This window comes from Varanus komodoensis, unplaced genomic scaffold, assembly GCF_004798865.1.
Source record: "Varanus komodoensis strain SLA01 unplaced genomic scaffold, ASM479886v1 scaffold5, whole genome shotgun sequence".
Taxonomy (NCBI): Eukaryota; Metazoa; Chordata; class Lepidosauria; order Squamata; family Varanidae; genus Varanus; species Varanus komodoensis.
In genome coordinates, this window is record NW_025336087.1 from 42,054,377 (window position 1) to 42,081,661 (window position 27,285).

The window sequence follows — 27,285 nt, forward strand, 5'->3', positions numbered from 1 at the left end:
GGCAGTAAACAGAGATTTCAGTTACCCATTAAGCTCATCCAAACAAAGGCGGAGTGTTTCATATGTTGTTAATACAATCTCACATTTTCCCTGTTTGATTCGATTCAATTCATAGTCTTTTCGATTGCCATGTAAAACTATAACCTTGAAATAACCCCAGGTATCCAATTCATCTTTCCAATTATATAGCACAGAAAGGGGTGCCACAATCAGGAAAATCTAAAAAAGCAAACATGATATTGATGTTGAATAAATATAAAATGCATCTAAATACAAAATTCCCCACACAGTTGCATTCTATTCTGCATGGACGTGGTATCCTAAACTTTCCAATTTTCTGAGCACAGCAAAGTGAGATAGAACCCCTAGCAATGAGAGTGTTATGTCCTTTTAAAGTAGGCACCAGAGTGTGTTTATGCTTGGTTGATACAACTTGAGACCTTATCTAAGCAAGCGTAATACAGCAGTCATGTACTGGAGTCTGCCAGTTGACAGAATTCCCTTCTCCCAGTTTTTGCAGAGTCAAGCAAACAAGAAAAAGCAGAATGTTAATTGAACCACTGGTAAGATAACATTACATAATTGATAATGACGCAATTTAAACAAATTGCATAATAAACGCAGATGGAAATATTCTGACCATAGAGCCAGAAGTGTCATCTATACCTGGACAGATATACCTGGAAGTCCTGTGTAAGTTTTGAACTTCAGCTCCCAGAAGCCCCTACCACCCTTTTTGGCCACCCCAGACCTAAATGACCCAGACAATTTGTTTTTGGAATCAGTACTCACAATACATTAAATATATGTCCAAACATGTCCCTTCTCAATCACTGCTAATGTACCCTCTTATCTTGGCTTAGGAAGGCTTAGGAAAGCTATATTGAGGAAGATTCTCTGTAGAACCTTTCACAGAGAAGACAGAGGAACTGCCAAATGAAATTTCTGTAAGGCTAAGGAGAACTTTGAGGATATAAAGTCAGAAACAAGGATCAATTGGGCCTCCCTTACCCAATTTCACTAAAGAGAAAGAAAGATCAACTACTGGGTCAGTATGTCATGGCAACCAACTGTTGACTATTGTAATTGGCTGCTTTTCATGTAATGTGAACCCACTCATGGTTGCAATGACCACTTCTGGTAATAGTTGGCAAGTATGATAAGAACCAGTAGTTTGTTGTCTCATGATGGGTTGTCATGCCATCGCAATCCAAATGACATGACCAAAATTTCCTTTTGGCAAGCAGCTAGGCAGTGAGTGCCACTGCCACCCACCCATAAAGGGCCCAAGTATGCCACCAATCTGATCCCCAGAAGATTCAGAATGGCAATGTGCAGCACACCACTGAATACAACTGCAAACTGTGATCACAAGCCCCACGGGGATTTGTGGCAGTAGCACACAGTACTGACCCATCCCCACTGGCTCTTCAGCTTTTCTTTAGAGTCTTTGGCACAGGTCACCTCTCACTGATAACTTTCTACCAGTGTCAAACAATTTCCGCAATCCCAGCATGATTAGGTCCACAACATTTTCTACCATGTAGTTAAGAGCAACAGAAACAGAAATAAATAATGAGTTTATAATGTAATACTAAATATCACCCGCCAAGTGCTGCCCACATTTGCAACACTGCAATTTAAAACAGAAGCAATAAAAAGAATACATTTTATATGCTACTTCGGGGCTTAAATGAACCTGCAGAGCTTCTAGATATCAAGAAAAATAAAGCCCTGTGCAGTTATTAGTCTGCAACTAACGGTGCGCTAAAGTAGGAAGGGGAGGGCAGGTAGGATCCCGGGCACCAGTATTCCCCCAGCTGTTTCAACTAACTAAAGTGAACACATCTCACATTCTCACTTGAAGCAAACCTAGAAAATTCCCAAGATGAAGGAAGAGAAGAAAGTAAGAAAATATTGGCCCCTTATTGACTCTCAGTAGAGGGAAAATCTGATACCAAAAAAAGCCTGAGGAAGGTTCTTTGTGATGATGGAGACAAAACTTTCAAATGAAGCTGTTTATAGCTTCTCATGGGTCATTTATCCCACAAGAAGCTGCACTGCCCACAAATGCTAAATTGTACCTTCAGACCTTTCTCAGGGGCTATTATGTTATTTGACTACAACAAGCAAGGGTTTAGCATGTGTTAAACAACCCTAAAACAGACTCTTCAGGATGTGAGCTGTTTATGCCTCACATAATGCATACCTGCTCATTTCACATGACACAACAACCACAAGGGGAGTGTGCATTTTCAAAATGGTGGCTGCACATGCCTCCCCACACCACAGTCTCACTATGGTTAATTAATCCATAGTAGCCTGTCATGTTATGCCAACTGCCCCACTGACTTCCATTACTAAATACCTTGCAATTTAGTACAGTTGGCTAGGAAAGAAGTGCTGACAAAGGAATACCAGAAAAAGGAACCTGGAACTGACACAGCTATCAATTGCCCAGTGCAGCTGGGGGTGAAATCACAGAGGCAAGAAAATTAACATTGAAATGAAAGTGAAGCACTTTCTGGTAAGTACCCTCAGTCCCCTTAAAGAATCTGAAGCCACTTAGGGTTACCAAGCAAAATGTTTTCTAGGCAAATTTTATGTCCCCTGTGTGATCGCTTCCCGAAAGCTACTGGAAGGGCCAACAGAGTTCCAGCAGATATAAGAGGGCCTGCAGAAACCTAATGATATGTCTCCTAAATCATCTGTAATCTATTTTGTTCTGCACACTGTGCAGTCTATAAGCATTCTTGTCCATAAGCATAATCTCCATTTACAAATGAACTTTACAATATCTTCAAGGTGCTCTGAGAGATTTAAGTCTCCATTAAAAACATACCTTCTTCTGGACAGATGGCATCTCTTTTTTCATTGTTCTTCGTAAAAATTCAGGCATATTATTTTCAATATCCTCCCGTGTCCCTTTTTTATGAAGTACTCCAGCCAAAAATGAAATAACCTAGGGATAAACACAGTTAGAAGTCATCAAGAAGAAGGTGAAAGTGAGACAGCATTCAGAATAAGTCAAATAGCCTAACTTCCCAAGAGCTAGCAAGGGCCTATTCCGAAGGGTCACCTTCTCAGAACCCTTACTGCCTGGGATGGGAATCTCTTTCAGACAGAGGACTGAATTCAATTTTTAGGGGCCACATTTAAATGGTAGATGGGGCAATGACAAAATTGGTGAGGCCAAGAATATAAAAACATACCTGCACATTGAAGCTTAAACTCATACTGCCAGTAACCAAGACTTAAGAGAACCATTCAACATTTTAGAAATAGGAAAAACTTCACAAAAGCAAGGAAACTACTAAACAGAAGGTTGCAGGAAAGATAGTGTGTGTGCTCATCTGGGGAAAACAGAGGCCTGATCTGGTGCCTCAGCTGAGGTTTTCCACCCCTGCCTTTCAGGACTCCAGAGGCAAACATGCACCAGGAAGCTCAACTCTAAAGAGCAACTAGGGACATAAGGACGTGCATTCTACAAAGCTCAGTAAGGACTGAGGGGCAATCATGGACCCCCAAACCCTCCAAGCATCCAAGGTGTACAGAATACTCAAACACCTGTGTCCACAAATTGGCCTGGTTCTCATGGTCATAGCTTGGGAAATAGATAGTAGCTTATTTCCCCCTCATGCACACCAGTCAATTTAAACTTTCAGCAGCACTTCTTGTGACATGCAAACCCAGCTACTCCAGAACCCTACAATTAGCCAAGTCAGAATTCTACAAAAGTCTGTTGTTAGATTCTGTATATTCTCTTGCCAACCCACCTACCCACCTTTGCCAGATTTACCATGCAATGACATGTCTCACCCAGTAAGGGTAATTAAGAGAAACCGGGCAGCATACATCAGGCATGTGACTGGGGGTAAGGGAGTCAGTAGGCCAGTATGTCTTTCTTACCACCCTCATGCACAAACCAAACCCTGGGCTGTTTGGTCTGGGCAGTTTGTTAGCCGTGTCATGCTGAGCTGACCAGATTTGTATGGCATGACAAGCTGCACAGGAAATAAGCCACCATGGCTTACTAACCACCATGCAATCATGTGAACCAAATCACTGACACTATTTGCATGTCACACCAGCCTACCCTGCAAGTAAACTACACATTGTGCATTTCCCACCCATGACATATCTGTCAGAAAATCTGTCTTATTGTGGCTTGTTCTCCTCCTCAGTCCACAGGTTGGCTCCAACACATATCCCAATGAACCTCAAAAATGTGCAATTGCATGGGAGGTTTAACGTTTCTTGAAAATTGTACAACTTTGTTCATAATTATTTTAAAATTCATAGTATCATAGAACACTAGAGTAGAAAGTGGACAATAAGGCCCTTGGATCAAAGCCTCAGTTCAATGCAGGATTCCAAATTAAAACATCTTTGAGAGCTGCATCTTGAATGCATCCAGTATGAGAGAGCCCAGAACCTGTCAAGTTAATTTCTATCATTATTAAACTACTAATTTAGTAATTATAACTAAATTACTAATAACATTTTTCAGTATTTTGCAACTGCAATCTTACTGCAGTACTGGTCAATGTATGTTTCAGTTGCCAAGGGTACAGCATAGTAATGTACCTAACATAGATGGGAATCAACAAGTAAAGACTGTATATTGCCTAATTTTTGTAGAATTGCCAGGCACCAATTGTCAGGCATCCAAGCTGGGACAGTCACTGGCAGCAGCATGCAGCTGAGTTTATAAAGAATAGTGGGGGCTTTGCTGCTCTTGGCAAGCAGCAATGACAACCTATTGGGGTACAGACAACCACTAGAAATGTCTGGGTGGCTTCTTCCCTAAAAATAAGCCACCCTCAGAGAAGCATTCCAGGTTCGTATGACACAGCAACCCATTTTTGTTGGTTACCCATAATGGAACAACATGTAATACAAACCCAGTCATACTCTCTGTTCTACCTCTTCAATATAAAGAAACATGTACTGATGAAATAAATCTTTAAGTATGTAGACTGCAGAGAGGGGAGCCCTATTCTAGGTGACTTTGCCTAGTATTTTTATGGCGATACTGAACAGCATGAAGGACAAAGTGGAACCCAGAGGCTTTCCATAGGTCAATGGATAGATATGCCCATTCTTGGGGGGGGGGGCTTTTCAGAGAGGAGTCACTACTGTGAAGGGTAATCATTCCCCTCACAGGGCACTGTTACCCTCCCTTAAAAAAACCCACTCCCACTACATTTAGGCTTCTGTACCCCCATTGGTACAAAAGGACCATTTTAAAAGCCTAATTTCAGGAAGAATAGGATTAGTAGAAAACTGTGGGCTCATCCTGGGGCCGGGGGGAAAGAGCATAAGAAAAGTCATGCTGGGTAAGACCAAAGGCCCATCTAGTCTAGCACTCCAGATACATGCTAGCAAACCCACTCTCCACAGCATCCCTCAAGGATGGACCAAGGTCTCCGATGCCCAAGTTCCTCAGCAACTGGTATATGCATACATACCATCTCTGATAAAGGAAGTAGCATGTAGCCAGCAAGGCTAATAGCCCCTGACTGCCACCTCTTCCTTGAAAGTGTCCAATCTCCTTTTAAAGCCATCCAAATGAATGACCATCACCACTTCCCATGGGAGCAAAGGCCTGAAGCCCACCAGTTTCTATCCATATTTTGATTTTTTAAAGCTGAATTGAGGAAAATTTTTATCTCTGTAATCCAGCAAAGAGCTAAATGATCTAAGACTCTCAACCATTTTCATGCTTCTCCTTCAACCAGTTGTACTGACCACACTTTGGGAACAGAGTGCATTTTGCTATATATTAGTCTGTCAACATAGGAGATCCATGTAGATTCAGAAGTCCATCCACAGCATAAAGTTTGCACGAATGTTTTTTATTGTGCTAATTTAACTACATGCACTGATGCCCTCAGTTTGGTATAGCATTAAAAGTCAGTATTTCTTTAATCACATCCATAAAATAGTCCTGACTTAAGCCAGATGTTTAATGTTCAACATCCTGGTTTAAAATGCAGATGTTTAAAAATAAATTGTCATAGTAAATATTCATGCACACTCTTCCAGCTTACAAAGAAACACAAACTGTTCTGAAAAAGATGTCTGTAATAGGAGTCATATTATCAAGCATATTGCCACATAAAGTAGGTACCAAACCACACATGGTAACTTAAGAAAGAGATAGGGTGATAAATTATGGAATACAGCTATAGAATACATGAACATCAATCTGAAGAAATCTTTAATTTAATCTCTAGATTTCTCATAAAACAGAACACTATTTCTCCCTTGGAATGATGGAATTAATTGCCAATCTGAGAAAATAATGTTATACGTCTCCTTCTCCATTCTGACAAGAAAGCATTTTTATAGGCTATCTTTTCATCACATACTATAATTCTGCAATGTGTACTATATAATATTGTCTGGGGGAAATAAAATTCCCCAATAGGCAGTATAAAAAGGCAAGTGAAAATCAGTCTTATTTCTAAAAAAGAAGACACATAAACTGCTTGCTCGCCATTGTCTTCTTGAGTTATTTCCCAGTTTGTAGTAACTCTGAAAAATAAAAGATCCTCAATCCAGTCTCACTCCATGATATTCAGTAAACTTAAACTTAAACCTTATAAGCTTACCAAGTATCATGGACAGGGTGGAAAGGCCAGTCTTCATGAAAGACTGAAGAGGGATACCAACTTTCTCAATTTAAAATTCCATTTCCAGAACTTAACAAGGAGGAAAAGAAAACTGGAAAACATAGTTTGGTTATTATTTATACCCTGCTATTCTTCTAAAATAATAACAAAAGTAGGTGCTTAGAAACTCAAAAACAAGATGCAAAACAAAAACTACTTTCTATTAAATGTTCTGATTAAAGTTCCCATTTCAAAACAAAACTGTATGGCCTTTCCGAAGGCTTTCCCCCATATTAAAGACTGATTGTTCTTAATGAGTTTCTTTTCCATTTCTCAGACTTGCTGTTTCAAAGAAATATTTCAGTACAATCCAGTGAGTTAGCAAAGAGTTAGCAAAATATTTTCCACAAACTATTGATGAAATATTTTCCACAAAAACTCAATTACTCAGTATAGATGAAAAGTCTTACAGCATCTCATGCTGTAATATGAAAGAAATTCTTTCCTTTCCTGCTTTGAGGCAAGCCACAGTTTGAACCTTTTGCTGAAATAGTTTGCCTCAAACCAAAGTAAAAGACCTGTCACATGGATAGGAATTGGAAAGAAAGAAAGCTTGATGCTCCTGTTCTATTTGACCATATCCTGATTTTGAATTCTGGTTTGCAGAACAAACACAAACTATGTGGACTAATTTGAAGTAAATGGAAATCGACAGCCTGCCTCAAGGTAGAACAGGAGGTTGGGAATTGTCTGCTATAAGGGAACAAGCATGTGGCTCTAGGCTCCTTACCTGCTACTCCACATAATTTCAAACCATGCTTTTCCATTACATCTGAACTACCCCAACTGCTTCCATATAAAGGAAAAAGAATAAAGGGTTAGGGTGAGACTGAAGAGTAACTGTATTTAAGGTTACTGAGTTACATTTTTCAGATTGAAATGAAATGCATTGTCTCATGTTCGAATCATCAAAATCAAGAGATTCTATCCATTCATCCACCAGAATATCTATATAGAATATGAAATACCTGAATAGAAAATGCATCAGTCAGGCCAGACCATTGTCTCCAAGGGCTTCCAATGGGGTGGAGATTTTCCTCCTCCAATGGAGACCCATCAGTAATGGGTCCTAGAGAGCTCAACTCTACCTGGCCGGTAAAGATCTATCACATGCAGTGTTTCAGTGTTATACCCCAAACACAGTGTTCCAAAAATGGAACTAGGATGGAATGGAATGAGCCCCAAATCTGTCACATTCAATGCCCTTCTGTTCAGTGAAGAGGCCCCAGGATTGGGGCCAGTCTAATTCCCATCCCTCAGTGGAATCAGCTGGGGAAGCTAAGGAAAGGAAAGCCATTTCACACACTTCTCCTACTCCATTTAACACTATACTATAAATGTCTGGATGATTTACATGTTCTAAATGAGATTCAGCTTATTATTTTATTTGCCCTTGAAATCAATGCATTATGGCCCTTGAGAGTTAGCAAATCAACATAAGGGGCGGGGGGGGGGGGAATACCTGCACTGTTTTTCCAAGGCCCATGTCATCTCCAAGAATACATCCACTTTTACGAATATAGTGTCCATGTAAAAACTGGGCCCCTTCCCTTTGATAATCACGAAGGTATCTATTAATTGTATAAGGAATCTCGTCTCCATCCTTGGACAACTCAAAGCCAACTGCTGGTGAGGGAAACCGTCTGTCTGGAAAATAAGGCTTCTCCAAATCTTCATCATCAAATATTATGTTCTTCTGTGTATCCTTCCTAGTTTTCATTTTACAGAGTTTTGCTGCTCGTATTTTCTTCTCTTCAGATCCCGCAAAAGAAACAACTGCGAAACACTTCCCATTCTCATCTGTTTCAAAGGATGTTATTGTGGCATCACAAAGTCCCCCATTTTCAGGAAAGGGAGCGAGGCATTTATCTCCAATATGCCATGAGTCTGTTAAAAAGCACATGCAAAGGATATAATATATCAGACTGAATGAAAATCAATGTACTGCAAGTTGTTTAACTTGGCCTTCCAGAATAATGTGCCCTCCAGATGTTTTAGGATAGAATTTCCCTAAATTCCCTATCTGTCATGTTGACTGTGGCTGGTAGGAGTTGTAGTCCAAAACATCTGCAAGGCAGCAAGTTGAGAAAGCCTGAGATGATTTGTATAAAAAACCCTAAATGTTCTTACATTTTTAATCTACAGCCATTAAGCAATGAGCAAGAAATAAATCTAAGTAAAAAAATGCAACAGAAAACTAGCTAGTTGTCCATTTTGAGAAGTGCATTTTGTGTTCTTCAGAGGCTTTAACCCATTTTAAACAACAGTGACCACACTTGAAGTGGCATTTACGGAAAACATCTGAAATATATGTAATTTTATTGATAAGTTCTATCAACACAAATTTAACAAAAATAGGAAAGTGTGGGAAACAGACACTAGCAAGTATTCAAAAAGGGAAGCCTGGGCATGCATTTCTGTAACATTATCAACATTTTAATGTATTAATTAAAATTGATCTTTAATTAATGGTGGGGAGGAGAACTGTGGCTACAAAAGATACTTTTCAGTTTGTACATATATAATGCTCCGTTTACAGAAAATGCCTCCCATAACTTTTGATTAGTTTCAAGTTAAACAGGTCTGTTTCTCATATGATTACAATGGAAAGCTATGAATAGATGCAGAGATCTATTCAAATTCAAGAAGCTCTCAGGAAGAGAAAATAACCAAAATAAGAGAAATGAGTAATAAAGAACAATGTTAGCTCTGTGCACAGTAATAAAGAATGTCAAAGGAAGGAAAGTGACATTTCTCAGTATCTATTATGAAATGAGGAAGTTAATACCCATGATCCATTTCTTCTACCCACTAAGCAACAGACAATTCACCCAAGGTGTGACTGAATAAATGGAGTTTGCAGTCTTAGTCTTGCAGGAGGGCCATGTGAAGTGGCCAAATGCTTTGCCACATACCTGGATACCAATTGATTGCATGGTAGCAAAACTTTGGAAAAGGGAGTTGAAGAGTCACTAAAAACGACTTTGAGATGAACGGACTTAGATATAGGGATCCACCAGTTCCAGCAGCCATCATGATGGCCTCTGGTGAGTGCATAACCACCCTAGCTATCACCCCACAGCTCTTAAGAGTCAAAAGGAAGAATTCACCAAGCAATGTGTTATTTTGGCTCTTTCCAAGAAGGTCATTGTCCCTGCCCAATGCTGCCTTCAAACAAGGAGCATTCTTCAAGGACAAAACCCACACCTTGCGGGAGAGACATGGTCCAGGAACCACAGTTTCGGTTGGCTTCCAGGTCCAGCTTAAATCTGTGGACTCTGTTAGCTAACGGGATGACAGAATCTCACAACTGTGATATCATGTGACTTACGAAGTAGAGAAATCAAGTGTCATTCATTCAGCTTGCCTTTCTAAAACACACACGTGTATTTGCTTTAATACCAAATCAGGCATTGCATTTTCCACGAAAAGATGGTATTACAGAAGGCCATCTGGCATGAATTATGCAAAGTAATACTGCCTTAAAAGTCACTCAAACTAATAATGTGTGTCTACTCAAAAGCAAATCATATTGAATTCAGTAGGTCTTACTCCCAAATAAATGGTTTGTCGTATATGATTGTGCCCTACGGCGACTTTTAATGGGGATTAATCCCACTGAATTAAGTGAGTTTTACAGCCAAGTAAACATGCTTAAGATAGGCTATGTGACAGTAATTTTATGCACACTTGCAGGAGGAAGACTCCTACTGAATTTAGTGGAACTTACTTCTGACTGAAAATGGAAAGGAGTAGTATGCAAGCTATTTTAAATTTGTACTATATAAATAACTATAAATCATGACAGTTCTTATCAATATTCTAATCTTCAAGGTAACAGATTTGGAATCAACTCCCCAAAGAGGTGCCCTCTGTCTACTCATTTCAGTGCCAGGCAAAGACCTTTTTATTTACCCAATATTTTAATAGTAAATGTAATTTTTAAGAGTATTTTAATATGGTATTTATTGAATTTTAGTGCTACTGTGCCCTTGGTTTAATTGAACTGTGGCTGCTGTGGAGTTTTATTGTGGGGTTTTTACTGTGTTTTATTGTTATACTGTTGTAGGTATGTTTGTTAGATTTAATATTGATGTTTTACTGTGTATGTTGTTGCTATTATATTTTTGTAAGCTGCCCAGAGAACCATTCTGGCTAATGGGTGGAATAGAATTCTAATAAATAAAGTAACAAACAAACAGATAACCTACCTGTCAAACTGTCACACATTTCTAGTCATATGTCAAATGGCTGCTCAAATACCTGTAATCTGAAAATGCCAAAAAGAAAAATATGTATTAGCAACTAGATAGGCAACTATCATCAACTAACATTTCATTTTCTGTATATTTTTATCTTTCTATATGTTGAGTGGCCAACAAACAAACCAAAATATATTACAAAATTCCAAATATGTAACCTCTAAAACATGTAAGTAAATCTCATACTCAAGCTGATTGGAATTAATCTCTAAACAATGACAGCAGAAAGAGAGAGAGAGAGAGAGAGAGAGAGAGAGAGAGAGAGAGAATTCCATATCAGTTCTTATTAAAATCTCATAAAACCTACTCCCTTTACTGAACCAAGACACAGAGAGGCATGCATGCATGACTCTGGACATCCTCTGAGCCCTGAGAATTACTTACAAATAGCCACAGCAAACCCTGCCCATGCTAGAGCTACACAAGCACCTGTACGTCACTCACAAGTCCATTCCCAGCACAGTAGTGCCAAAGTCAGTTGCAATGGCTTGGGTTTAGGTCTCATGAGGACTAGGAGCTTTTATGCAATGAGCTGTTGTGCTTACCAAGTGTCTTACAGAAAAGGAGGAAGGAGTGGTTTTGCAACCCAGAAACAGTTGTCCCTAATACACCTCCCCTGAGCTGCTACTTTTATCAGGAAGGAAGCATGTACTGCATCACATCTGCCTATAATCTGCTGCCAGCTTCTAACATTATGAAAAGTGCGGAAAAGTGTCTCAACATTCACTTTGTGCAGACTATGTACCATTTTAAATCCTGTATCATGCTAATGTTGCTTTTTTCTAAACTAAGAAGTCTTAAAAGGAAGATGCTTTTAGGAAGGACCTAAAAAAAGAAAGAACTCACATCCATCCTGGGACCTTTTTGGTTCCTCTTATTCATCATGCTCAAATAAGGGTTAAGTGTAGAAAATACAGAAACCCCATGAAAATACATAAAAATAGATATATTTGTGTCCTATATATTTACAGTATTTTTTTGCATTTTCAGCTTATTTACACCTATGTGTCTTGTACTATTTGCAAGAATTGAGCAGGGATGTCTTGGATAAGACATGTTGAAGGGGTGTCCTTCATAGGGTCACCACCGGCCAGAGATAACTGGATGGCACATAACAACAACAACATATACTAGTTATTTAAAAGATACCAAAGATGCATGCTATTTTTACTTCCCCAGCAGGACTCAGCTTAGCTTTCCAATGCCTAAAGAGAAACGCACAAATATTGACAATGTTCCAAACGGAAATTCATGCAGCTCAATCACACCCAGAAACATATGCACATATTCTCTCTCCCCCCGCCACTCTCTTTTCTAGAACTAGGAATACTCTGTCAGTCCAAGGGCTGAATTCAATTTCAGGTAAGTTCTCAGGGGCCACATGGCCAAGCAAAAGCAATGGGGCCACATGTACTTGTAATAAATAAGTACTAGCACATTCATGTGCTAGTACGGTCAGTAACTAAGCCTTAGGAGATGCATGTCAAACTTTCAGAGTGGGGGGAAATGCACAAAAGCCTTTTGGAGGGTGAGCTGAGGAAATGGGGCACTGATTTCTTGAGAACTTCAGAGGGCCACATTTAGACTCTATGCCTGAGCTCCCTGCCAATGTTACAGTAACTGAAGCATCATTCACTTAAATGGGACTACTCCAAACAGAACATTGGATACCCCGCTACTTGCGCAATTCTACACAAGTACGCTGAGAAAAGCCCCCCCCCCCCCCGGTACTTGAAGGATATTTACTCCCAAGAAAATACGCGGAGAGCTGCCCATTCAGCGTCTCCTGCAAAAGAGGCACATGCACCAACAGGACTAACTCAAACGTCATTCCAATTCCAAGGGGAGGAAATTCCCCGCCCTCCCGAAACTCCCGCGCAAGACTATAAAGTGACGCTCCCCTCACCAGCCACCGCCGCTCCCGTCTCTTCCACGATTTCAGCACCAGCCGCCCTTCCATCGGGAATCAGCCAGCGAACTCTCGCGAGAGTATCTCCTCCCTCAGTGCCAAGTCTTTCAAAGGGGGAAGAGTTGTTTTGCTTTCAAGAAGAAGTTACCATAGATTAATAATATTTAGACTCGTGTTCAGAACTCGGCCGTTTGGGCACCATTTTTTTCCAGTCACAGATGGGAAAGGTAGTTATCACCATAACTATCAGTGGAGAATTCCGTGGACACTGAAAACAGCACGTTTTCTTGGCAGACGCCCACTGACTTCTCCAAGAAAAGATAGCAAAGACAGGAGCTTTTCCTCTTTTTAATTCAATTCTAACCCTTTGTGCCTCTATGGGGAAAGAGTGACAGCCAGGCAAAGAACGCAGAGTTCTCGCGATATTAGCGCTGCTTGTTCATGTGTCCCGCGCCGTCGGGCTCGCGGTAGTTTTCCGGTGAGGGATAGTCGGGGCTGGAGGCAGCCCGGGGAGGCCAGAGGTGCCATTGATGGCGGGGATGGGCAGCTGTTCTCCTTAAGACGAAGCGCACTCGCTTCATCTCCTTGGATCAAGTACAGCGCTCGCCGGTTCCGGGGTTGCCTTGTGGTAGCAAGAGGACTCCCGCGCCTCCTTCACGAGCGTCCCGACAGTCAGGAATCCAGCAAGTGCAACTAACTAATCATGCAGCACCTCCGTGTTAGGCGGAGACGCTGCATGGCATCTGCTGCGTTTTGCAGCAGAAAGCTGGTGTTGCCTATGTACGTTGAAGTAAGCCCTGTTGAGTTCAGTGGGTTGTCTCTACTGTTAATTCTATTTGGAGTAGACACGTTTAGCTACCATTGGACTCAGCCAAATTGGACTTGCTTCCTGTTCCAGGCAAAAGTACATTGGATTGTACTGTAATGTACTTTTCAGTTCAAACAAGAAGTAGCAAGCATTCATAACTGCACTCGGCGTTAAGGCAAATAGAGCATGGAGGCTCCTCAGCTCAGTTGTGTTTAAAAAAGAAATCTTTGTCTTACTCAGCTCAAGACTTCTTTTTCCTTGTTTGCACAGTATCTTTCTTATGATACTTTCCTTCATAAAGAAGCAAAGTTATGGAGATTTTATTAGATTTTAATGAGAACTGGTGTAGTCTCTATGTACAGTCTGGGAAAGTTACTTTCTGTACTTGTTTATGTACAAGTAAAAACCAGTATGTAGAATTGGGGTTCCTACCAGGAAAGTAGGCATAAAATGATCTAGAAGAAGGTACTGAAGTATTTCTTTTAAGGGCTCTTTTTCCTGCAGAAGGTTTACTGGTCCACTAATGAACCACTAAGCAGCTTCTGGTGCCCCACCTAATAATTGCTGAGTTGCTTAATGGACCATAATATGTTCTTAAGAAAGACAGCAAACTCGTTTTTTCTTAAAACAGATTAATTGTACCTGACCATTAAAAGCCCTTTCATATCCACTCTTGCTTTGTAAATTTAAAGCACATTTGTGAATGAGAGTTTCTAATGGGTGGAAAGTAAATCCACCCAGGGCTGATTTTTTTTTAAAATAAAATATTTGTGGTTTATGATCAGCAATTGTCAGCTAAAGTTACTATTGTGTATTTAAAACTTTACACTGGGACCTTTTATTTCTGCATCCTGGAGCTGCATGTAAGCTTTGTGGGGAGAGGTAGCAATCTACCCATAACATTGGAAAAGCAATGGGAGATGGCCTGTCTCTCCTTTCTAAAACCATGCATGAACATGTCAGTGACCAATTTATTGTTTGAGTACTCCATAAAGCTGGGATTTTGGTTGTTTATTCTGAATGATCTACAATATTAAATTATGCATGGTGAAAGCCCTTTAGACAAAGCTTTGCCCTTCATTTCCCATTCACAACATTGGAATAATAGTGCTTTATTTCTTGAACCTGGTGGAAGATCATGCAATATAAAAACTCATTAAATAAAACTGAAATAGTGATAATGCATGATGCATTTATAAATAAATGTTGCATATTCATAGCATAATAGGTTCATAACATAATTGCACCAGTTTGGCACTAGAATGAATTTATAACCTCAGACGGAGAATACATTCTCCCTTGCCCCTGTAGATACTTTCAGATCCAAATATAGTTATTTGATCTGTTTGCTTTTACAGAAGAGCATGGGCTTAACAGAAACTATGAAAGATGATTTATAGCTGGTTAATCCACAGAACACAAACCTTCTGAGTACTGTTGCAGCACATGGAAAAGTATGCTCAGATTTCATGCTGGCTATTTTGGAATTTAGAGAGGTGGTTTGAAAATTAAATGTAATACAGTACCAATAAATTGGTACCAGCCAAAAATAACAAACAACTGGAGATTTGACTGCATTCATTCCAAAATATTCCCTTTTAAAATGTGAGCTGTGAACACACAACAGTATTTAATATAAAATGCTGACAAAATAAATAACAGTGGTTTGGTCCTGCCCTTGAGAAATACCCTACATGGTATCTTAGAAAACTAGCTAAAATCTAGGCCAATACTCAGGAAAGTTTTTTTATTGTTGTACCCTTGTACAAAAATAATTTGTTTACTTTTTAAATTTACATCATTCATGTGAATCAATTTGGACCGTTGATTTATAATTAAGTTTCTGAAGTATGAAAAAATGTGGCAGAGGGCTGAGGTGCATGCTGAAAATCAGGAAATAGATCCAGAACATAACCCACACTTTGCACCTTAAGGCAGGAAACCATCTCTGTGTGCTTGTTTTGGGCTGAATATATAAGCAAGTAGTCAGAAAGAAAGCACCATATGTCAAGGGGCATGGCAATCTAAGCAACTAGCCTGTTACTGGGTTTGCAAAATATTTCAACCCACAGTACCCTAACATGTCTGAACCAAGCACTGGGGCAGTTTGGAAGCCAGCCTAGAACAGTTTATAATCCTCCCCAGTTACCCATGGCTTGCTTGGGGGCTTAATTTGCCTGCTGTGAGCTAATTGGTCAAACCCAGATGACACACTAAGCCATAATCAAGCCAAATATTAGTAGAGTCCTAATAGCACTAATCTGGTCAAGAAGCTCTACGTAATGACAGTTTCCCCCAGGTTCCTGCTGATGTAGGAGGAAGTGCAGGATTGCTCACAAGGATCAGCAGGAGCTCAAAGGAAGCCACTGGATTTTGCAGTCTCCCCAGGGCCTGGGGTGGGAGCATGCAGCAGAAGAATCAGCCTCTGGGTCTCACTTCCTTGCAAAGAAATGAGGCAAAGTAGCATCCCACCTTGGATCCCATCGGCTGCCATGCAGTGGCAGGCAGGAATGAGCTGCTCTGCTTCCTTCTTCAATAGGAGCTTAGCCACCTCTGTCCTGTTTTCCACTCCCTCCTAGAAAGATAGAGTGGGAGGTGTCCTGCCTTCCTGTTGCTCAGCAGAGCCAGTGCTTCCCCAACCACAGCAGGGCATGAACTGCCTGGTGCTGTCCTTTCACAGACATCTCAATGCAGCTTGTCCCTCCCTGTTGCTTTCCCTGTGTGTACCTCCCCTTTTCCAAGGAGGAGTGCAGGCAGGGCTTAGGAAGAGCGGTAGGGCCACACTGCTTACCTTTCTTGAGCAGCCTCCCTGCTGTTCAGCTGCAATGCACCACAGCTGAGCAAGGATATCTCCTCATGTTGGGCTTCTGAGAGCGACACGAGGCAACCCTTGCCTTTTCATCCCCCACTCCAGCTTCCCCACACAGCACTCACAAGCTATCCTGCTTTGCTGGCATCAGCAGGAACATTGGGCAGGAAAGTGGATAGCAGCCAGCTTGCGGCTGCGGTTGTCTTGCTGCGTAGGATACTGCACCGAGTGGGAAAGGAAGAGGGGCAAAACTCCTGTTGTGCCTGATCCTCTGTCAGGCACAAGAGAGCTTTACTTGCAACACAAAAATAACATTCCCAGGGATGTTAGTGGGTTGAATAAAGCCACCCCACCACATCCCAGTTAATGGGCAGATTGTCAGCCTATGTGCAGTTCTGTCAGCTGTTTAATACACTGTGCCCTGACCCTGGCCATATATTTCTGGCATGAACAAGAGCATGGTTCATATGTATGCCACAATCCCATGCTGAAACATGACCAATAAAATATGCTGTCCTCTTAACATTCATATATGAAGGAGTATACAAACTGCCTTACTCATACCTGCTAAGACCTTCCTGCCTAATTCAGCTATTGTGCAAAAAATATATTACAAAGCAGCAATGATACTCTTTCAGTTGAGAAAGAGCACAATCCTATGCCTGTTTAGACAGAAAGTGGTCTTGCAACAACCAGCCATGATTCCTAGCATGCTGTTGGTTGTAGGATTGTTAGTCTAAACATACATAGGATTCTACCAAAAATTAGTCAGGACATATATTTGTTCATCAGCAAGATAAACTAGCATTCCCTCCCTCTGGGTTTTAAAACTTTTCATTCTTGTTTACCACCTTATAATTTCCTTTATTCTGCGTAAAAAATTGTTTTGTCTAAATGATGACAACGAAAATAATTTTGCTGGAGATGTGTTAATGGGGCTTACTCCATGGCAGTCTAGATCAGGGCCATGTCATATTTCATAGAAAGTTCACAGGAGTTGGAGATGAAAGGCATAAGAGTTAAACATACTATGGTAGTATTTTCAATGTTGGACAGTATTATACAGGGTGACCGACGGGAGTCGGATGTTTTTAGAACAGGTAGTACACGGTAAGTAGTGATGGAAGGGAGACGAGATAGGCATCTTCCCACCCCACCCCACCCCCACTAGAATGCCAATTCAGTCACAGTGGAGCAGTGGATGTTCCAACATCATTTGCTTTCTTATGACAGCTTTGTTCGAAGTGGTGAGTCTATCATGACAATGCAGCAGCTATTTTCATTTCGGCAATGTGCCATGGCCCCCAAGGTCTCCTGACTTGTCATCATGTGATTTCTTCCTATGGTGGTACCTGAGGAGCCGTGTGTACACTCACAAACCCAGTACTTTGAACAGATTGAAGGATGCCATCTGACAAGAAGTGCACATGATTGATCAATAGCTGTTGGCCTGAGTGATGGACAATTTCAAGCGAAGGATTGAAAGCCGCATTCAAGAGGATGGTCATCATCTAAATGACATTATTTTTCATAACTGAATAAATAACTCAAATGGCATGTCTTGACTTCTGTTTTTGTAAAAGTAAATCCATTTTGATTTGAAAATCTATGGAGTATTGGGGTTTGTTTGTTTTTTCAAAACCTGACTCCCGTCGGTCATCCTGTATTAGCTATTGTGGTTTATTATGTGGAAACTTGTTTTACAAAATGACAATTTTGTGTTACAGCTTTAAGTAGATCAAATGTCTATTGCAGTCTAGGGTACTTCCCAGTGAATCCCCTTCTGTGGCTTATGAAAAGTACTACTTGCCTACTATCAAGCCAGCCTATTCTCTGAGGGCTCTTCTCAGAATGCAAGTATTCAACTACATTGACAAGGTTAGGAGATGATAAAGGATATGGAGAGAAAGGCTACAGTAAGTTTTATCAGCTACTATGTATAAAATGTATAATATGTTATGTTTTCCTAACAAGACTCACCAAACTTTTAAGAGACTCAAATTATGCCTAGCCACTCACAAGCCAGAGCAGTAATATTCCAATTACTTGTTCCAAAATACATTGCAAATTGGAAGGTGTGTCCTTCAGCCTTGAGTAATCTAGAAAATATTTGATTCCACAAGTGCTGTGAAATATTGATTCATTTCCCCACTGTGTCTGTTTAATGGATGGCCTGAAGGAACTCTGAAATCTTGTCCTTAAGTAAATATTGTCTGTAAATGGATCATGTCAGCAACACTCAACTTACATGGTTGCCTGGAATGGGGACTGCATAATGATGCTTGTCAGCTCTATTGGTTTTGTAGCGATATTTATGTGAAATGGTCCTGTTTTCATTTTCTTTCTTTTCTTTTTTGTCTTTTTAAATCATAGGAACTCTTAGAGAGCTAGTTAAATAATATCACTTATATGGTGGCTCTGGCTCCATTGAATCAATGTCATTAATTATCCTTCAGAGATTTTTTTTATTATGTGTTACTCATTTTGCTTTTATTTTTATTCTACTTTAAAGCATGGTTTCAGGAACAGAACAGAGCTTTCAGGCATAGTTGCTTTAGGGAAAGTTTTTATGTAGATTACAAATGAAGTTTAGTGTTCAAGAATCCTAGATAAATAAACCCATCACTTTATCAGATAATCCCAGTTGTCCTCTTATTCAAGGCTCTATTTATGCTGGTAAGTAACAAGTAATACAAGAGATTTTTTTTTTAAAAAAGCTTTAGCAGAAGTTTCTGACTGTTATGTTTAGTCGCCAGTATTCATCCCAGGGAAACCTGGGAACTTTTGCACTGGTGCAAACAAGACTGCAGTCTTATGCATCCTTCCCTGGAAGTAGCCATATGGAATACAGTAGGACTTCTAAATAAACACAAATACAATTGATGTTATAATTAAAGATAGGTTCTTCCTACAGAGGGTTTGCATGACATGGTAAACCATCTGGGTTTATAAACTCAGGTAGCTTAGTATGTTGCCTGAACTCACCATGGTTTTCCCAGTTGCACTGTACGGCTGTGAGAGTTGGACCATAAGGAAGGCTGAGCGCTGAAGAATTGAGGCCTTTGAATTGTGGTGCTGGAGGAGACTCCTGCAAGTCCCTTGGACCGCAAGGAGATCAAACCAGTCTTAGAAGAGATCAACCCTGACTGCTCTTTAGAAGGCCAGATAGTGAAGATGAAACTCAAATACTTTGGCCATCTAATGAGAAGGAAGGACTCATTGGAAAAGACCCTGATGCTGGGAACGATTGAAGGCAAAAGAAGGGGACAGCAGAGGTTGAGGTGGCTGGATGGGGTCACGGGAGAGGTGAGTGCAGGCTTGGTGTACTCTGGGGGATGGTGGAGGACAGGAGAACCTGGAGGAATGTTGCCATGGGGTCGCAGAGAACTGGACACGACTTTGCAACTGAACAACAACAACATAAACCTAGCTGCTGTATTTATAAGCCATCCAGACAAGCTATAGGATAGATCATGCAACAAATGCAGAGCAAGTCTGCTTTGCCAACTTCAGCAGTAGTGTTGGACTGTCACTGTGCTTTCCAGCAAAGCAAGTCTGCTTTGCTGGGAAGGACAGTGACTGGCCATGTCCCCTACCTGCTGTTTTGGACTGGTGGGGAAGAGGAGGTAGCTCCAGCCAGCTGGTTGGAGCAACTCTTCTTACCTACCATCCTGCCTGCCATTTGGGCCTCATAGTGCCAGATCAGGGGGCATGTTCTGCTTGGCCTCGTCTAGAGGAAGCATAGAATAGATCCCCACCACCACCCTCATCCATAGTGCTGGTTGTGCAGAGTAGGCTGAACAAAGCACAGTTGAGGCCCCTGCCCAGTGCTGCCACCCCAAAGTGGTTGCAGCAGCAGGTGGGAGTCAAGCAGAACACAGTTCATCTCCACCACCCGACACTGCCACTGAGTTGCTGCAGTGCCGGGAGAGTGTGACTTTGGCCTCCTAGTCCAGTGCCATCACCAAGCATTTGCATTGCTGATGCTGTGAGCAGCACAGGAGCCTTGAACAAGCCACATCTGCGGAGAGGCAACAGTGCCAGCAGCTCTCAGTATGGCACGCAAGGTGTGTGCATGAATCGGGAGGAGGGTTGTCTGCTCTCCAAGCTTCCCACTGAGGTACCTGCAGGAGGACTGGAGGGCAGGTGCATCTGGGGCAGGCTAGCTTGCTGCATGAGGTAGTCTATAATCCATCCCAAGCTTGCTGTGTCATGTGAACCCAGTCTTTCCAATATTTTAGTACAGTTAAAGTAGGATTTTGCAACATGCTAAAATGGCTGCTGAGTTGGAATTCTCTTTTAAGTGTGTTAATTCACTGGTAGGAATAGTTGCCATTAAACTCAGTGGAAGTTACTCCTAAGGAAACTTGTATAGGATCGGACTGCATGTATTCCAGCAGCATGCTTCCATTATCTTAACAGCCCCTTTCCATCCACAGCTGAGAGGGAATTCAGAGCCATTGCTTTATCACCGTGTTCCTTAAGCCTTTAGGCAAAGGAGCACCGAATGCAGAATCTCTCTTTGTCATAAACCACAGCTTTAAAAGTTTCTGGTGTTGACTTTGCAGTTTAAAAATACTGTGTGGGGATTTCAGAGTGTATTATTTTCCTGTATGTTCTTAACTCAGACCACACAGTCATTTTACAAAGTAGCATTCTTCAAAGTGGCATTTAGCCAGCTTGCAGGGGAGAACTGAATAAAGCATATGTGAATAAAATAAATGAAAATGATTCTGTCCTCCATTAGGAGGCTGGTAAGATGGTGTGGACCTCCTTCTCTGCCCACACAGGGCTTCATTAGCAGATGATAGACTATTTCCTGCCTTGCAAGTCTGTTTGCAGCATAGAATAAAAGGGTGGTTGGGATGGCCCAGAGAAGGCCTTGCACACACCAGACCCACAGCCCCTTTATCACCCCAGTGCTTCCAAAAAGGGCTGGAATCCATGGGACTGGCATACTCATTCCCTCTACCATTGAGACCAGTGGGAAGGAAAATGAAACCTCAACAGGTAAACCCACATACCACTCTGAGAACTTCCATCTTGGCTGGCATGAGCCTGCTAGGGCTAAGGATCTGGCATATCTTTGCTGCAGACTCGCCTGTCAGCACATTGCTACTTTGTAAATGGTGGAATCGCAACTCGCTGATGTTTTAAAGATGAATTTCCCCATTAGAAACAGGAAGCACCAGCCAGAGACAGCATGACTTCAATATCTCACCTATGTTTGTAGTAGTAGCATCCATCACTGCACAGCTACAGGTGGAGGACTGGCATTGGTGTTTTAAATGTCTAACTTTGTGGATAGTTGGTCCCCAGAGCTTGTACATCAAATCCAAAAAGGAGCACTCCGAGGCATTCCCACACACAGGAATGGCCCTGTGATCACACTGATCTCTTCTCTACGTTTTCATGCAGTTTTTACATGATGTTAACAACACAATCAGCCCATACATTCTTGGTTATGTCATTTTCCTGAGTGAAAAAAAGTGTTGTTTGAAGGACTAATCTTAGGTAAATTTCTGGTTATTTTAAGACAGTGCTTTTCAAACAATATATTAAGGAACATGGAAGGAACCCAGGATGATGAGGATGGATCCCTTCTCTGAAGAACCACATATTTTGTTGCTGTTGATCTTCCTTTGTGATGCACTGCTTTAGGGCAATGCAGAGTGTATTTGGGTTTTGAGTTAGGCCAGATGAAAGAAAGACGGTCGTTAGTGTAGGACCTGCTCCAAGAATGATTGAACATGTATGACGGTACACAACTGTGCCTTCTGCTTGTCCATGAGGTTGCCAAAGAGGCTTCCTTTGCTAGCTCTATTATTGTATCCTATGCAGCTAACATTTTTGGAGTGGAACAAGGCTGCTTGTGTCATCTGTCCCAGAAAAAAAAGCGTATGCTGGTACCCTCAGAGGCCTACTATGACAAGTTTGCCAGATACTTTTATGATAAAATGACTTTTTCTTCTCGGTGATCTGAATGCTAAAACTGGGACAGGCTCTGATGAGGTGTCCAATAAAATGGCCAAGAAAGGAAATGGTCCTGCTATTGCACAAATATATAGTGAGAGAGGGGAACTTGCTGGGGGTAACACACTACTTGATGAAGCAATATGGCCAGTGAATCACATGCGCGCACACGCAAATGCATGCACACGCGCACACACACGTTCTTCAGTCTCCAGATGCCCCTGAAACACCAACACATCTTCTATTTTATTCCTTCTATTTTTATTAATTATTCACATTAACTGCACTAGTACTGCATTGGCACATTCCTTTCCTATAACTGCTTCAAAAACATAAAACACATTTGTTGACAATAATATCAGAGGAAAACAAAACCAAATATTCAACTTTACCCTGAATACCTAAATGTCAGTATTGGGAAAAGCTTGGGGAATTACTTGGGAAAAGCATTTTCACCATATTACCATAGCTATCTCCCAGTCTCACGTAAAGATCTAATTCACTTCATCCATCCATACGTCTTGGAGACGGAAAAAAAAACCTGTTAGAATTATTAGATTACTCTTGATCCTCAGTGACATAAGAGCAATTTAAAATTAACTTCCGAATACATTTATATAAATTGTGTATCCTCCCTCAGACAGAATAATCCACTATGTTCACATATAAACAGAACCTTTAAATATGCAACAGATGTTCTCTTTTTTGAAATGGCTCTTGAATTCATTGACAGGCCTTTGGCTAAACGGACGAATTAATTTGTTCGGGGCAGATTTCATAAACCCTCTAATAATTCTTACCCATACACATCTTGACTTGATTTTTCGGGTCTACAGCATGTGTTTTAAATGTTTTAACCTTTACTACTTTAATCAGGTAGCATTTACTTCAGGTTTGGATGATGATCAGTCATTGAAAGATATAGTTAACTAGGAAATAAAACCCAATTTGTCAGTTACATAACCTCCACCGATCTATATAAACACATGAAAGCAGTCTATTCTATTGAATCTTTTCAAAAGCGTTCATTACATTTGACCTCACCCACAGAAGCATACAATGTTTCCAAATACCATGGAGGGGCATTATAAAAAAATGCATCCCTTACTGTTGCTTTGCCAAACCGGAAGGGTCAACGTATCAGAGTAAGTGTGAAAGTGTATACTTGGCATCTTGAATATAAGATGCAGCCTTATGTTAAGTCAGACTCTGGGTCCATCTAGCCCAATATTGTCAACACTGACTGGCAGTTCCTCTCCAGAATTTCAAGTAGGAATTTTTTCTAGCCCAACCTAGAGATGTCAGAATTGAATCTGGGACCTTCTGCATGCAACGCACATGCCCCATCACTGAACTATTGCTTCTTAACAGAAGGAAGATGCTAATTAAAAATAAATAAATAAATAAATAAAAGCTTTCTGGCTAGATAACACTGCTCTCCTTGGAAAATGTCTGCAGATGTGACATTTTTAAAGCTTGGATCATGAGAGACAGATTTCTTAGCCACTTTATGAACACTTCACAATTCAAAATGGGATGTGTTATTTGCAGAGGTAGTGGAGACATCTAAAATAAGAGAGCAGAGGCTCCATTTTTATTGAGTGGAATAAATTCCGTCTCAGTCCATATACTTTATGTCTCCCTTTGGGTTGGTAGGCTCACAAGCAGGAGGGAATTAGCATGGTTGGCAAGAAGGAAAGCAGTGATCACGACCCTATTTCATTATGAGTTCACCAAGAAGGTTGAGCAAATCACGTGATCTCTCAGTCTAGTATACATGATTGCTCTGATCCTTTTAACTTATGAGCAAGTGATTCCAGATGAGGCTTTATCATGCCAATTGGATGATACTTGCCTTATTTGCATAATTTTACATGGGTCCAGATGACACCCTTTTCTATTTGCATTCTCCTGTGTTTTTCCACTGCTCCTGCAGGGGATGGTTCTTACTGTGGAAAATCCTTTAAGGGATTTTGAACATGGAAATTTACTGAATGCCTTCTAACGGATGCCATTAGAACCCCTCTTTCCAAAAGCCCCCAAAATGGCTGTGTAGCAGGCTGTTCTAGAAAGGAAGAATAAGGGAAATTATCCAGTTTCTGTGTACTACGGCTCCCTTGTGATGTGATACACAAGGAGCAAATGGAAAGGACTGACATCAGCCTCTTATGAATTGCTCAAAGTTTTCAGAGAGGATCCAGATCTGTTGCCTGAGAGGGGTATTTTGCCCTGAGCTTATCAATTAGCCTTCCCCAGCCTGGTACCCTCCAGATATTTTGGACTACAACTTTCAGCATTCCCAAGCATTAGGCATGCTTGCTGAGGCAGATAGGAACAGAGCTTAAGTACAGGATGAATACTACCACCTAGCCAGGGACTGGGTCAATTTGCACATAGGCAGTTGGGGATAAGCAGAAGAGGGCAGATGCTACCACAACTGCTTTTACATAGCTGCCCATGATGAATCTGATGTGCGAACCCAGCCATTGAGTTGTTTAGGGGCTAAATAGCACAACAGTTAATCCATGGTTTGTTGTTGGGTTAACCATTGGGTTGTTAAACAATCCCTAAGCAGTTCACACGTTAAGCAATCTACAAAGGAGATGACCATGAATTGCTGAGTAAAAGCAGAAGTGGCATATATGCTGCAGGCAAAATGATGGCTCTCTCCTATTTGTTCCTGACAGCCCATGGACAAATTGTTAGCCTATAGACTGTTGTGTCATGTGAACCAGATCCATATAAGTAGAGTGGAGCAGGCAAGTCACAGTGGAAACCCTAAAGGTGCCTTTTGTTTTAGCTCTGCCCTAGATATAATTTCACTAATTATAGAAATTTTGAATATAAATCAGATAATCGCACCTGATAACTGCCCAGTTTGCAATCATAATAGTCTGTAAGTTAACTTGATAACTTGATTTGACTATAACCTGAACATTTCTCAAACTTCAATTACATCATTCAGTATGCCATTTTGAGGAAACCTGAAGAAGAGAGCACATGGAGTTCAGTAAAAGTCAGCTCTGAATTAAAGTTTACAGTTTATCTTTCACCAGGATGAAGAAAATTCACTGTGATCAGAGGTCTCTTAAAGGTCCTAAGCAAAATAAACCAAGCTCCTTTTGGACTGTAATCTGTATCGTATATCACATTTGGCACATTGGCTTTGCTCTGCTAAAGGCCAGGAATGAATGTTCCTGAGAAGTGAGATGCTTTCATCTTATTCGCTAGAGAGCCATTTTTGCAGGTTAAAACTGATTTACAGCACACTGAAGGATTAAGGCAGCATGACAATGTGCTGTCCACATTGCACTGGGAAAGCAAAAGGACTTGCAGAGCATTGAATCTTTTGCCAAAAGCACCAAAATTATAAAAGCTCCTCTAAGAAAATTGCAGTTAAAGATCATCTGAGGAATGTAAATGTAAACACTGTGTTTTCTTGTGAAATTTGATTCAATAAATAGAGGTTTGCCTCAAAGCAAAGGGATTTATAGATTTAATGGAGAAAGGTAAGCAGCTGCATATCTGTGAAGCTTAGACAACCAGTGGTCCATAAGGGAACCATGGAATAAGTCCAACTTACCCACAAACAAAAGCAATTCATGTGCCTGAGCTGTATGCCATCAGAGCAGGACTTTGGTACAGAAGTCAAGGACACAAGTCAAAGGGTTACCAAGGATGACACCTTGCACAGCAGGACTGACTTAATACATTCAGAAAAAAGTGAAGCTAGAAACACTGCAATCTAAAGAGGCAAGTGGAGTGGGAAGAAAGGTTTTACTTCCAGAGTCTAAAATAGCAACATTTGAAGGAGCCTTGGAAGCCAAGCGTTAGAAGTTTCTCTAGAAGGCTTCAGAAATATACAGATGTCTCAGAAAATATGGACAAGGAAATTATGCATCCCTCACAAACACATGTGTAACAAAATCCCAACAGTGTTGTTAAAGGAAGGGATTTCAAGAAGATAATCTGATATCATGAAGCAGATAATGTCACTTAAGCAACAGTATTAAAACCATTTTTAAGTGGTGCTTTACGGTAATCCCAGCATAATAGCTTGATAATACACCATTGTACACTTGCCCAGTAGTACCATAGCATACAGTTAATAATCATCCGCAAGTAAATTCAGTAGTGATATAAAAATCTAAGTAAATATTTATGTCCTAGTAAAAGTCATTATTTGTCAAAACCTTAACTTGGGGGCATTCTACACAAAGAAATAGAAGAAAACAATAGAATAGGGAGGACCAGAAATCTCTTCAAGAAAATTGGAGATATGAAGGGAACGTTTCATGCAAAGATGGGCATGATAAAGGACCAAAATGGCAGGGATCTAACAGAGGCACAAGAGATTAAGAAGAGGTAGCAAGATTACACAGAAGAACCATACAAGAAAGAGCTTAACATCCCTGATAACCCCAATGGGGTTATTGCTGACTTCAAGCCAGACATCCTGGAATGTGAAGTCAAATGGGCCTTAGGAAGTCTGAGCAACAACAAAGCTAGTGGAGGCGACAGTATTCCAGCTGAGCTATTCAAAATCCTAAAAGATGATGCAGTAAAAGTGCTACACTCAATATGCCAGCAAATTTGGAAAACTCAACAATGGACACAGGATTGGAAAAGGTCAGTTTACATTCCAATCTCAAAGAAGGGCAATGCCAAAGAATGTTCGAACTACCGCACCATTGCACTCATTTCACATGCTAGCAAAGTTATGCTCAAAATCCTACAAGCTAGGCTCCAGCACTATGTGGACCAACTACTACCAGAAGTACAGGCAGGATTTCGAAGAGGAAGAGGAACTAGAGATCAAATTGCCAACATACGCTGGATCATGGAGA

General features: G+C 40.9%; 1 protein-coding gene across 4 annotated transcripts in view; it reads right to left on the reverse strand.

The window, feature by feature from the left end:
* The window catches only part of ERCC6L2 (ERCC excision repair 6 like 2), a 60,091-nt gene extending 47,139 nt beyond the window's left edge, over positions 1-12,952 (reverse strand). For all 4 annotated transcript variants that reach the window (XR_006416286.1, XM_044446300.1, XM_044446299.1 and 1 more), the window contains exons 1-5: positions 12,846-12,952; positions 10,889-10,947; positions 8,140-8,564; positions 2,843-2,962; positions 26-219 (exon numbers count right to left, since the gene is read on the reverse strand). Coding sequence is in view for 3 of the 4 variants with exons in the window: in XM_044446300.1 (XP_044302235.1) it covers positions 26-219; positions 2,843-2,962; positions 8,140-8,564; positions 10,889-10,907 (758 nt within the window). In the remaining variant the exon portion in view is untranslated. The remainder of the gene's footprint in view (positions 1-25; positions 220-2,842; positions 2,963-8,139; positions 8,565-10,888; positions 10,948-12,845) is intronic.
* Between the last annotated feature and the right edge of the window lie 14,333 nt (positions 12,953-27,285).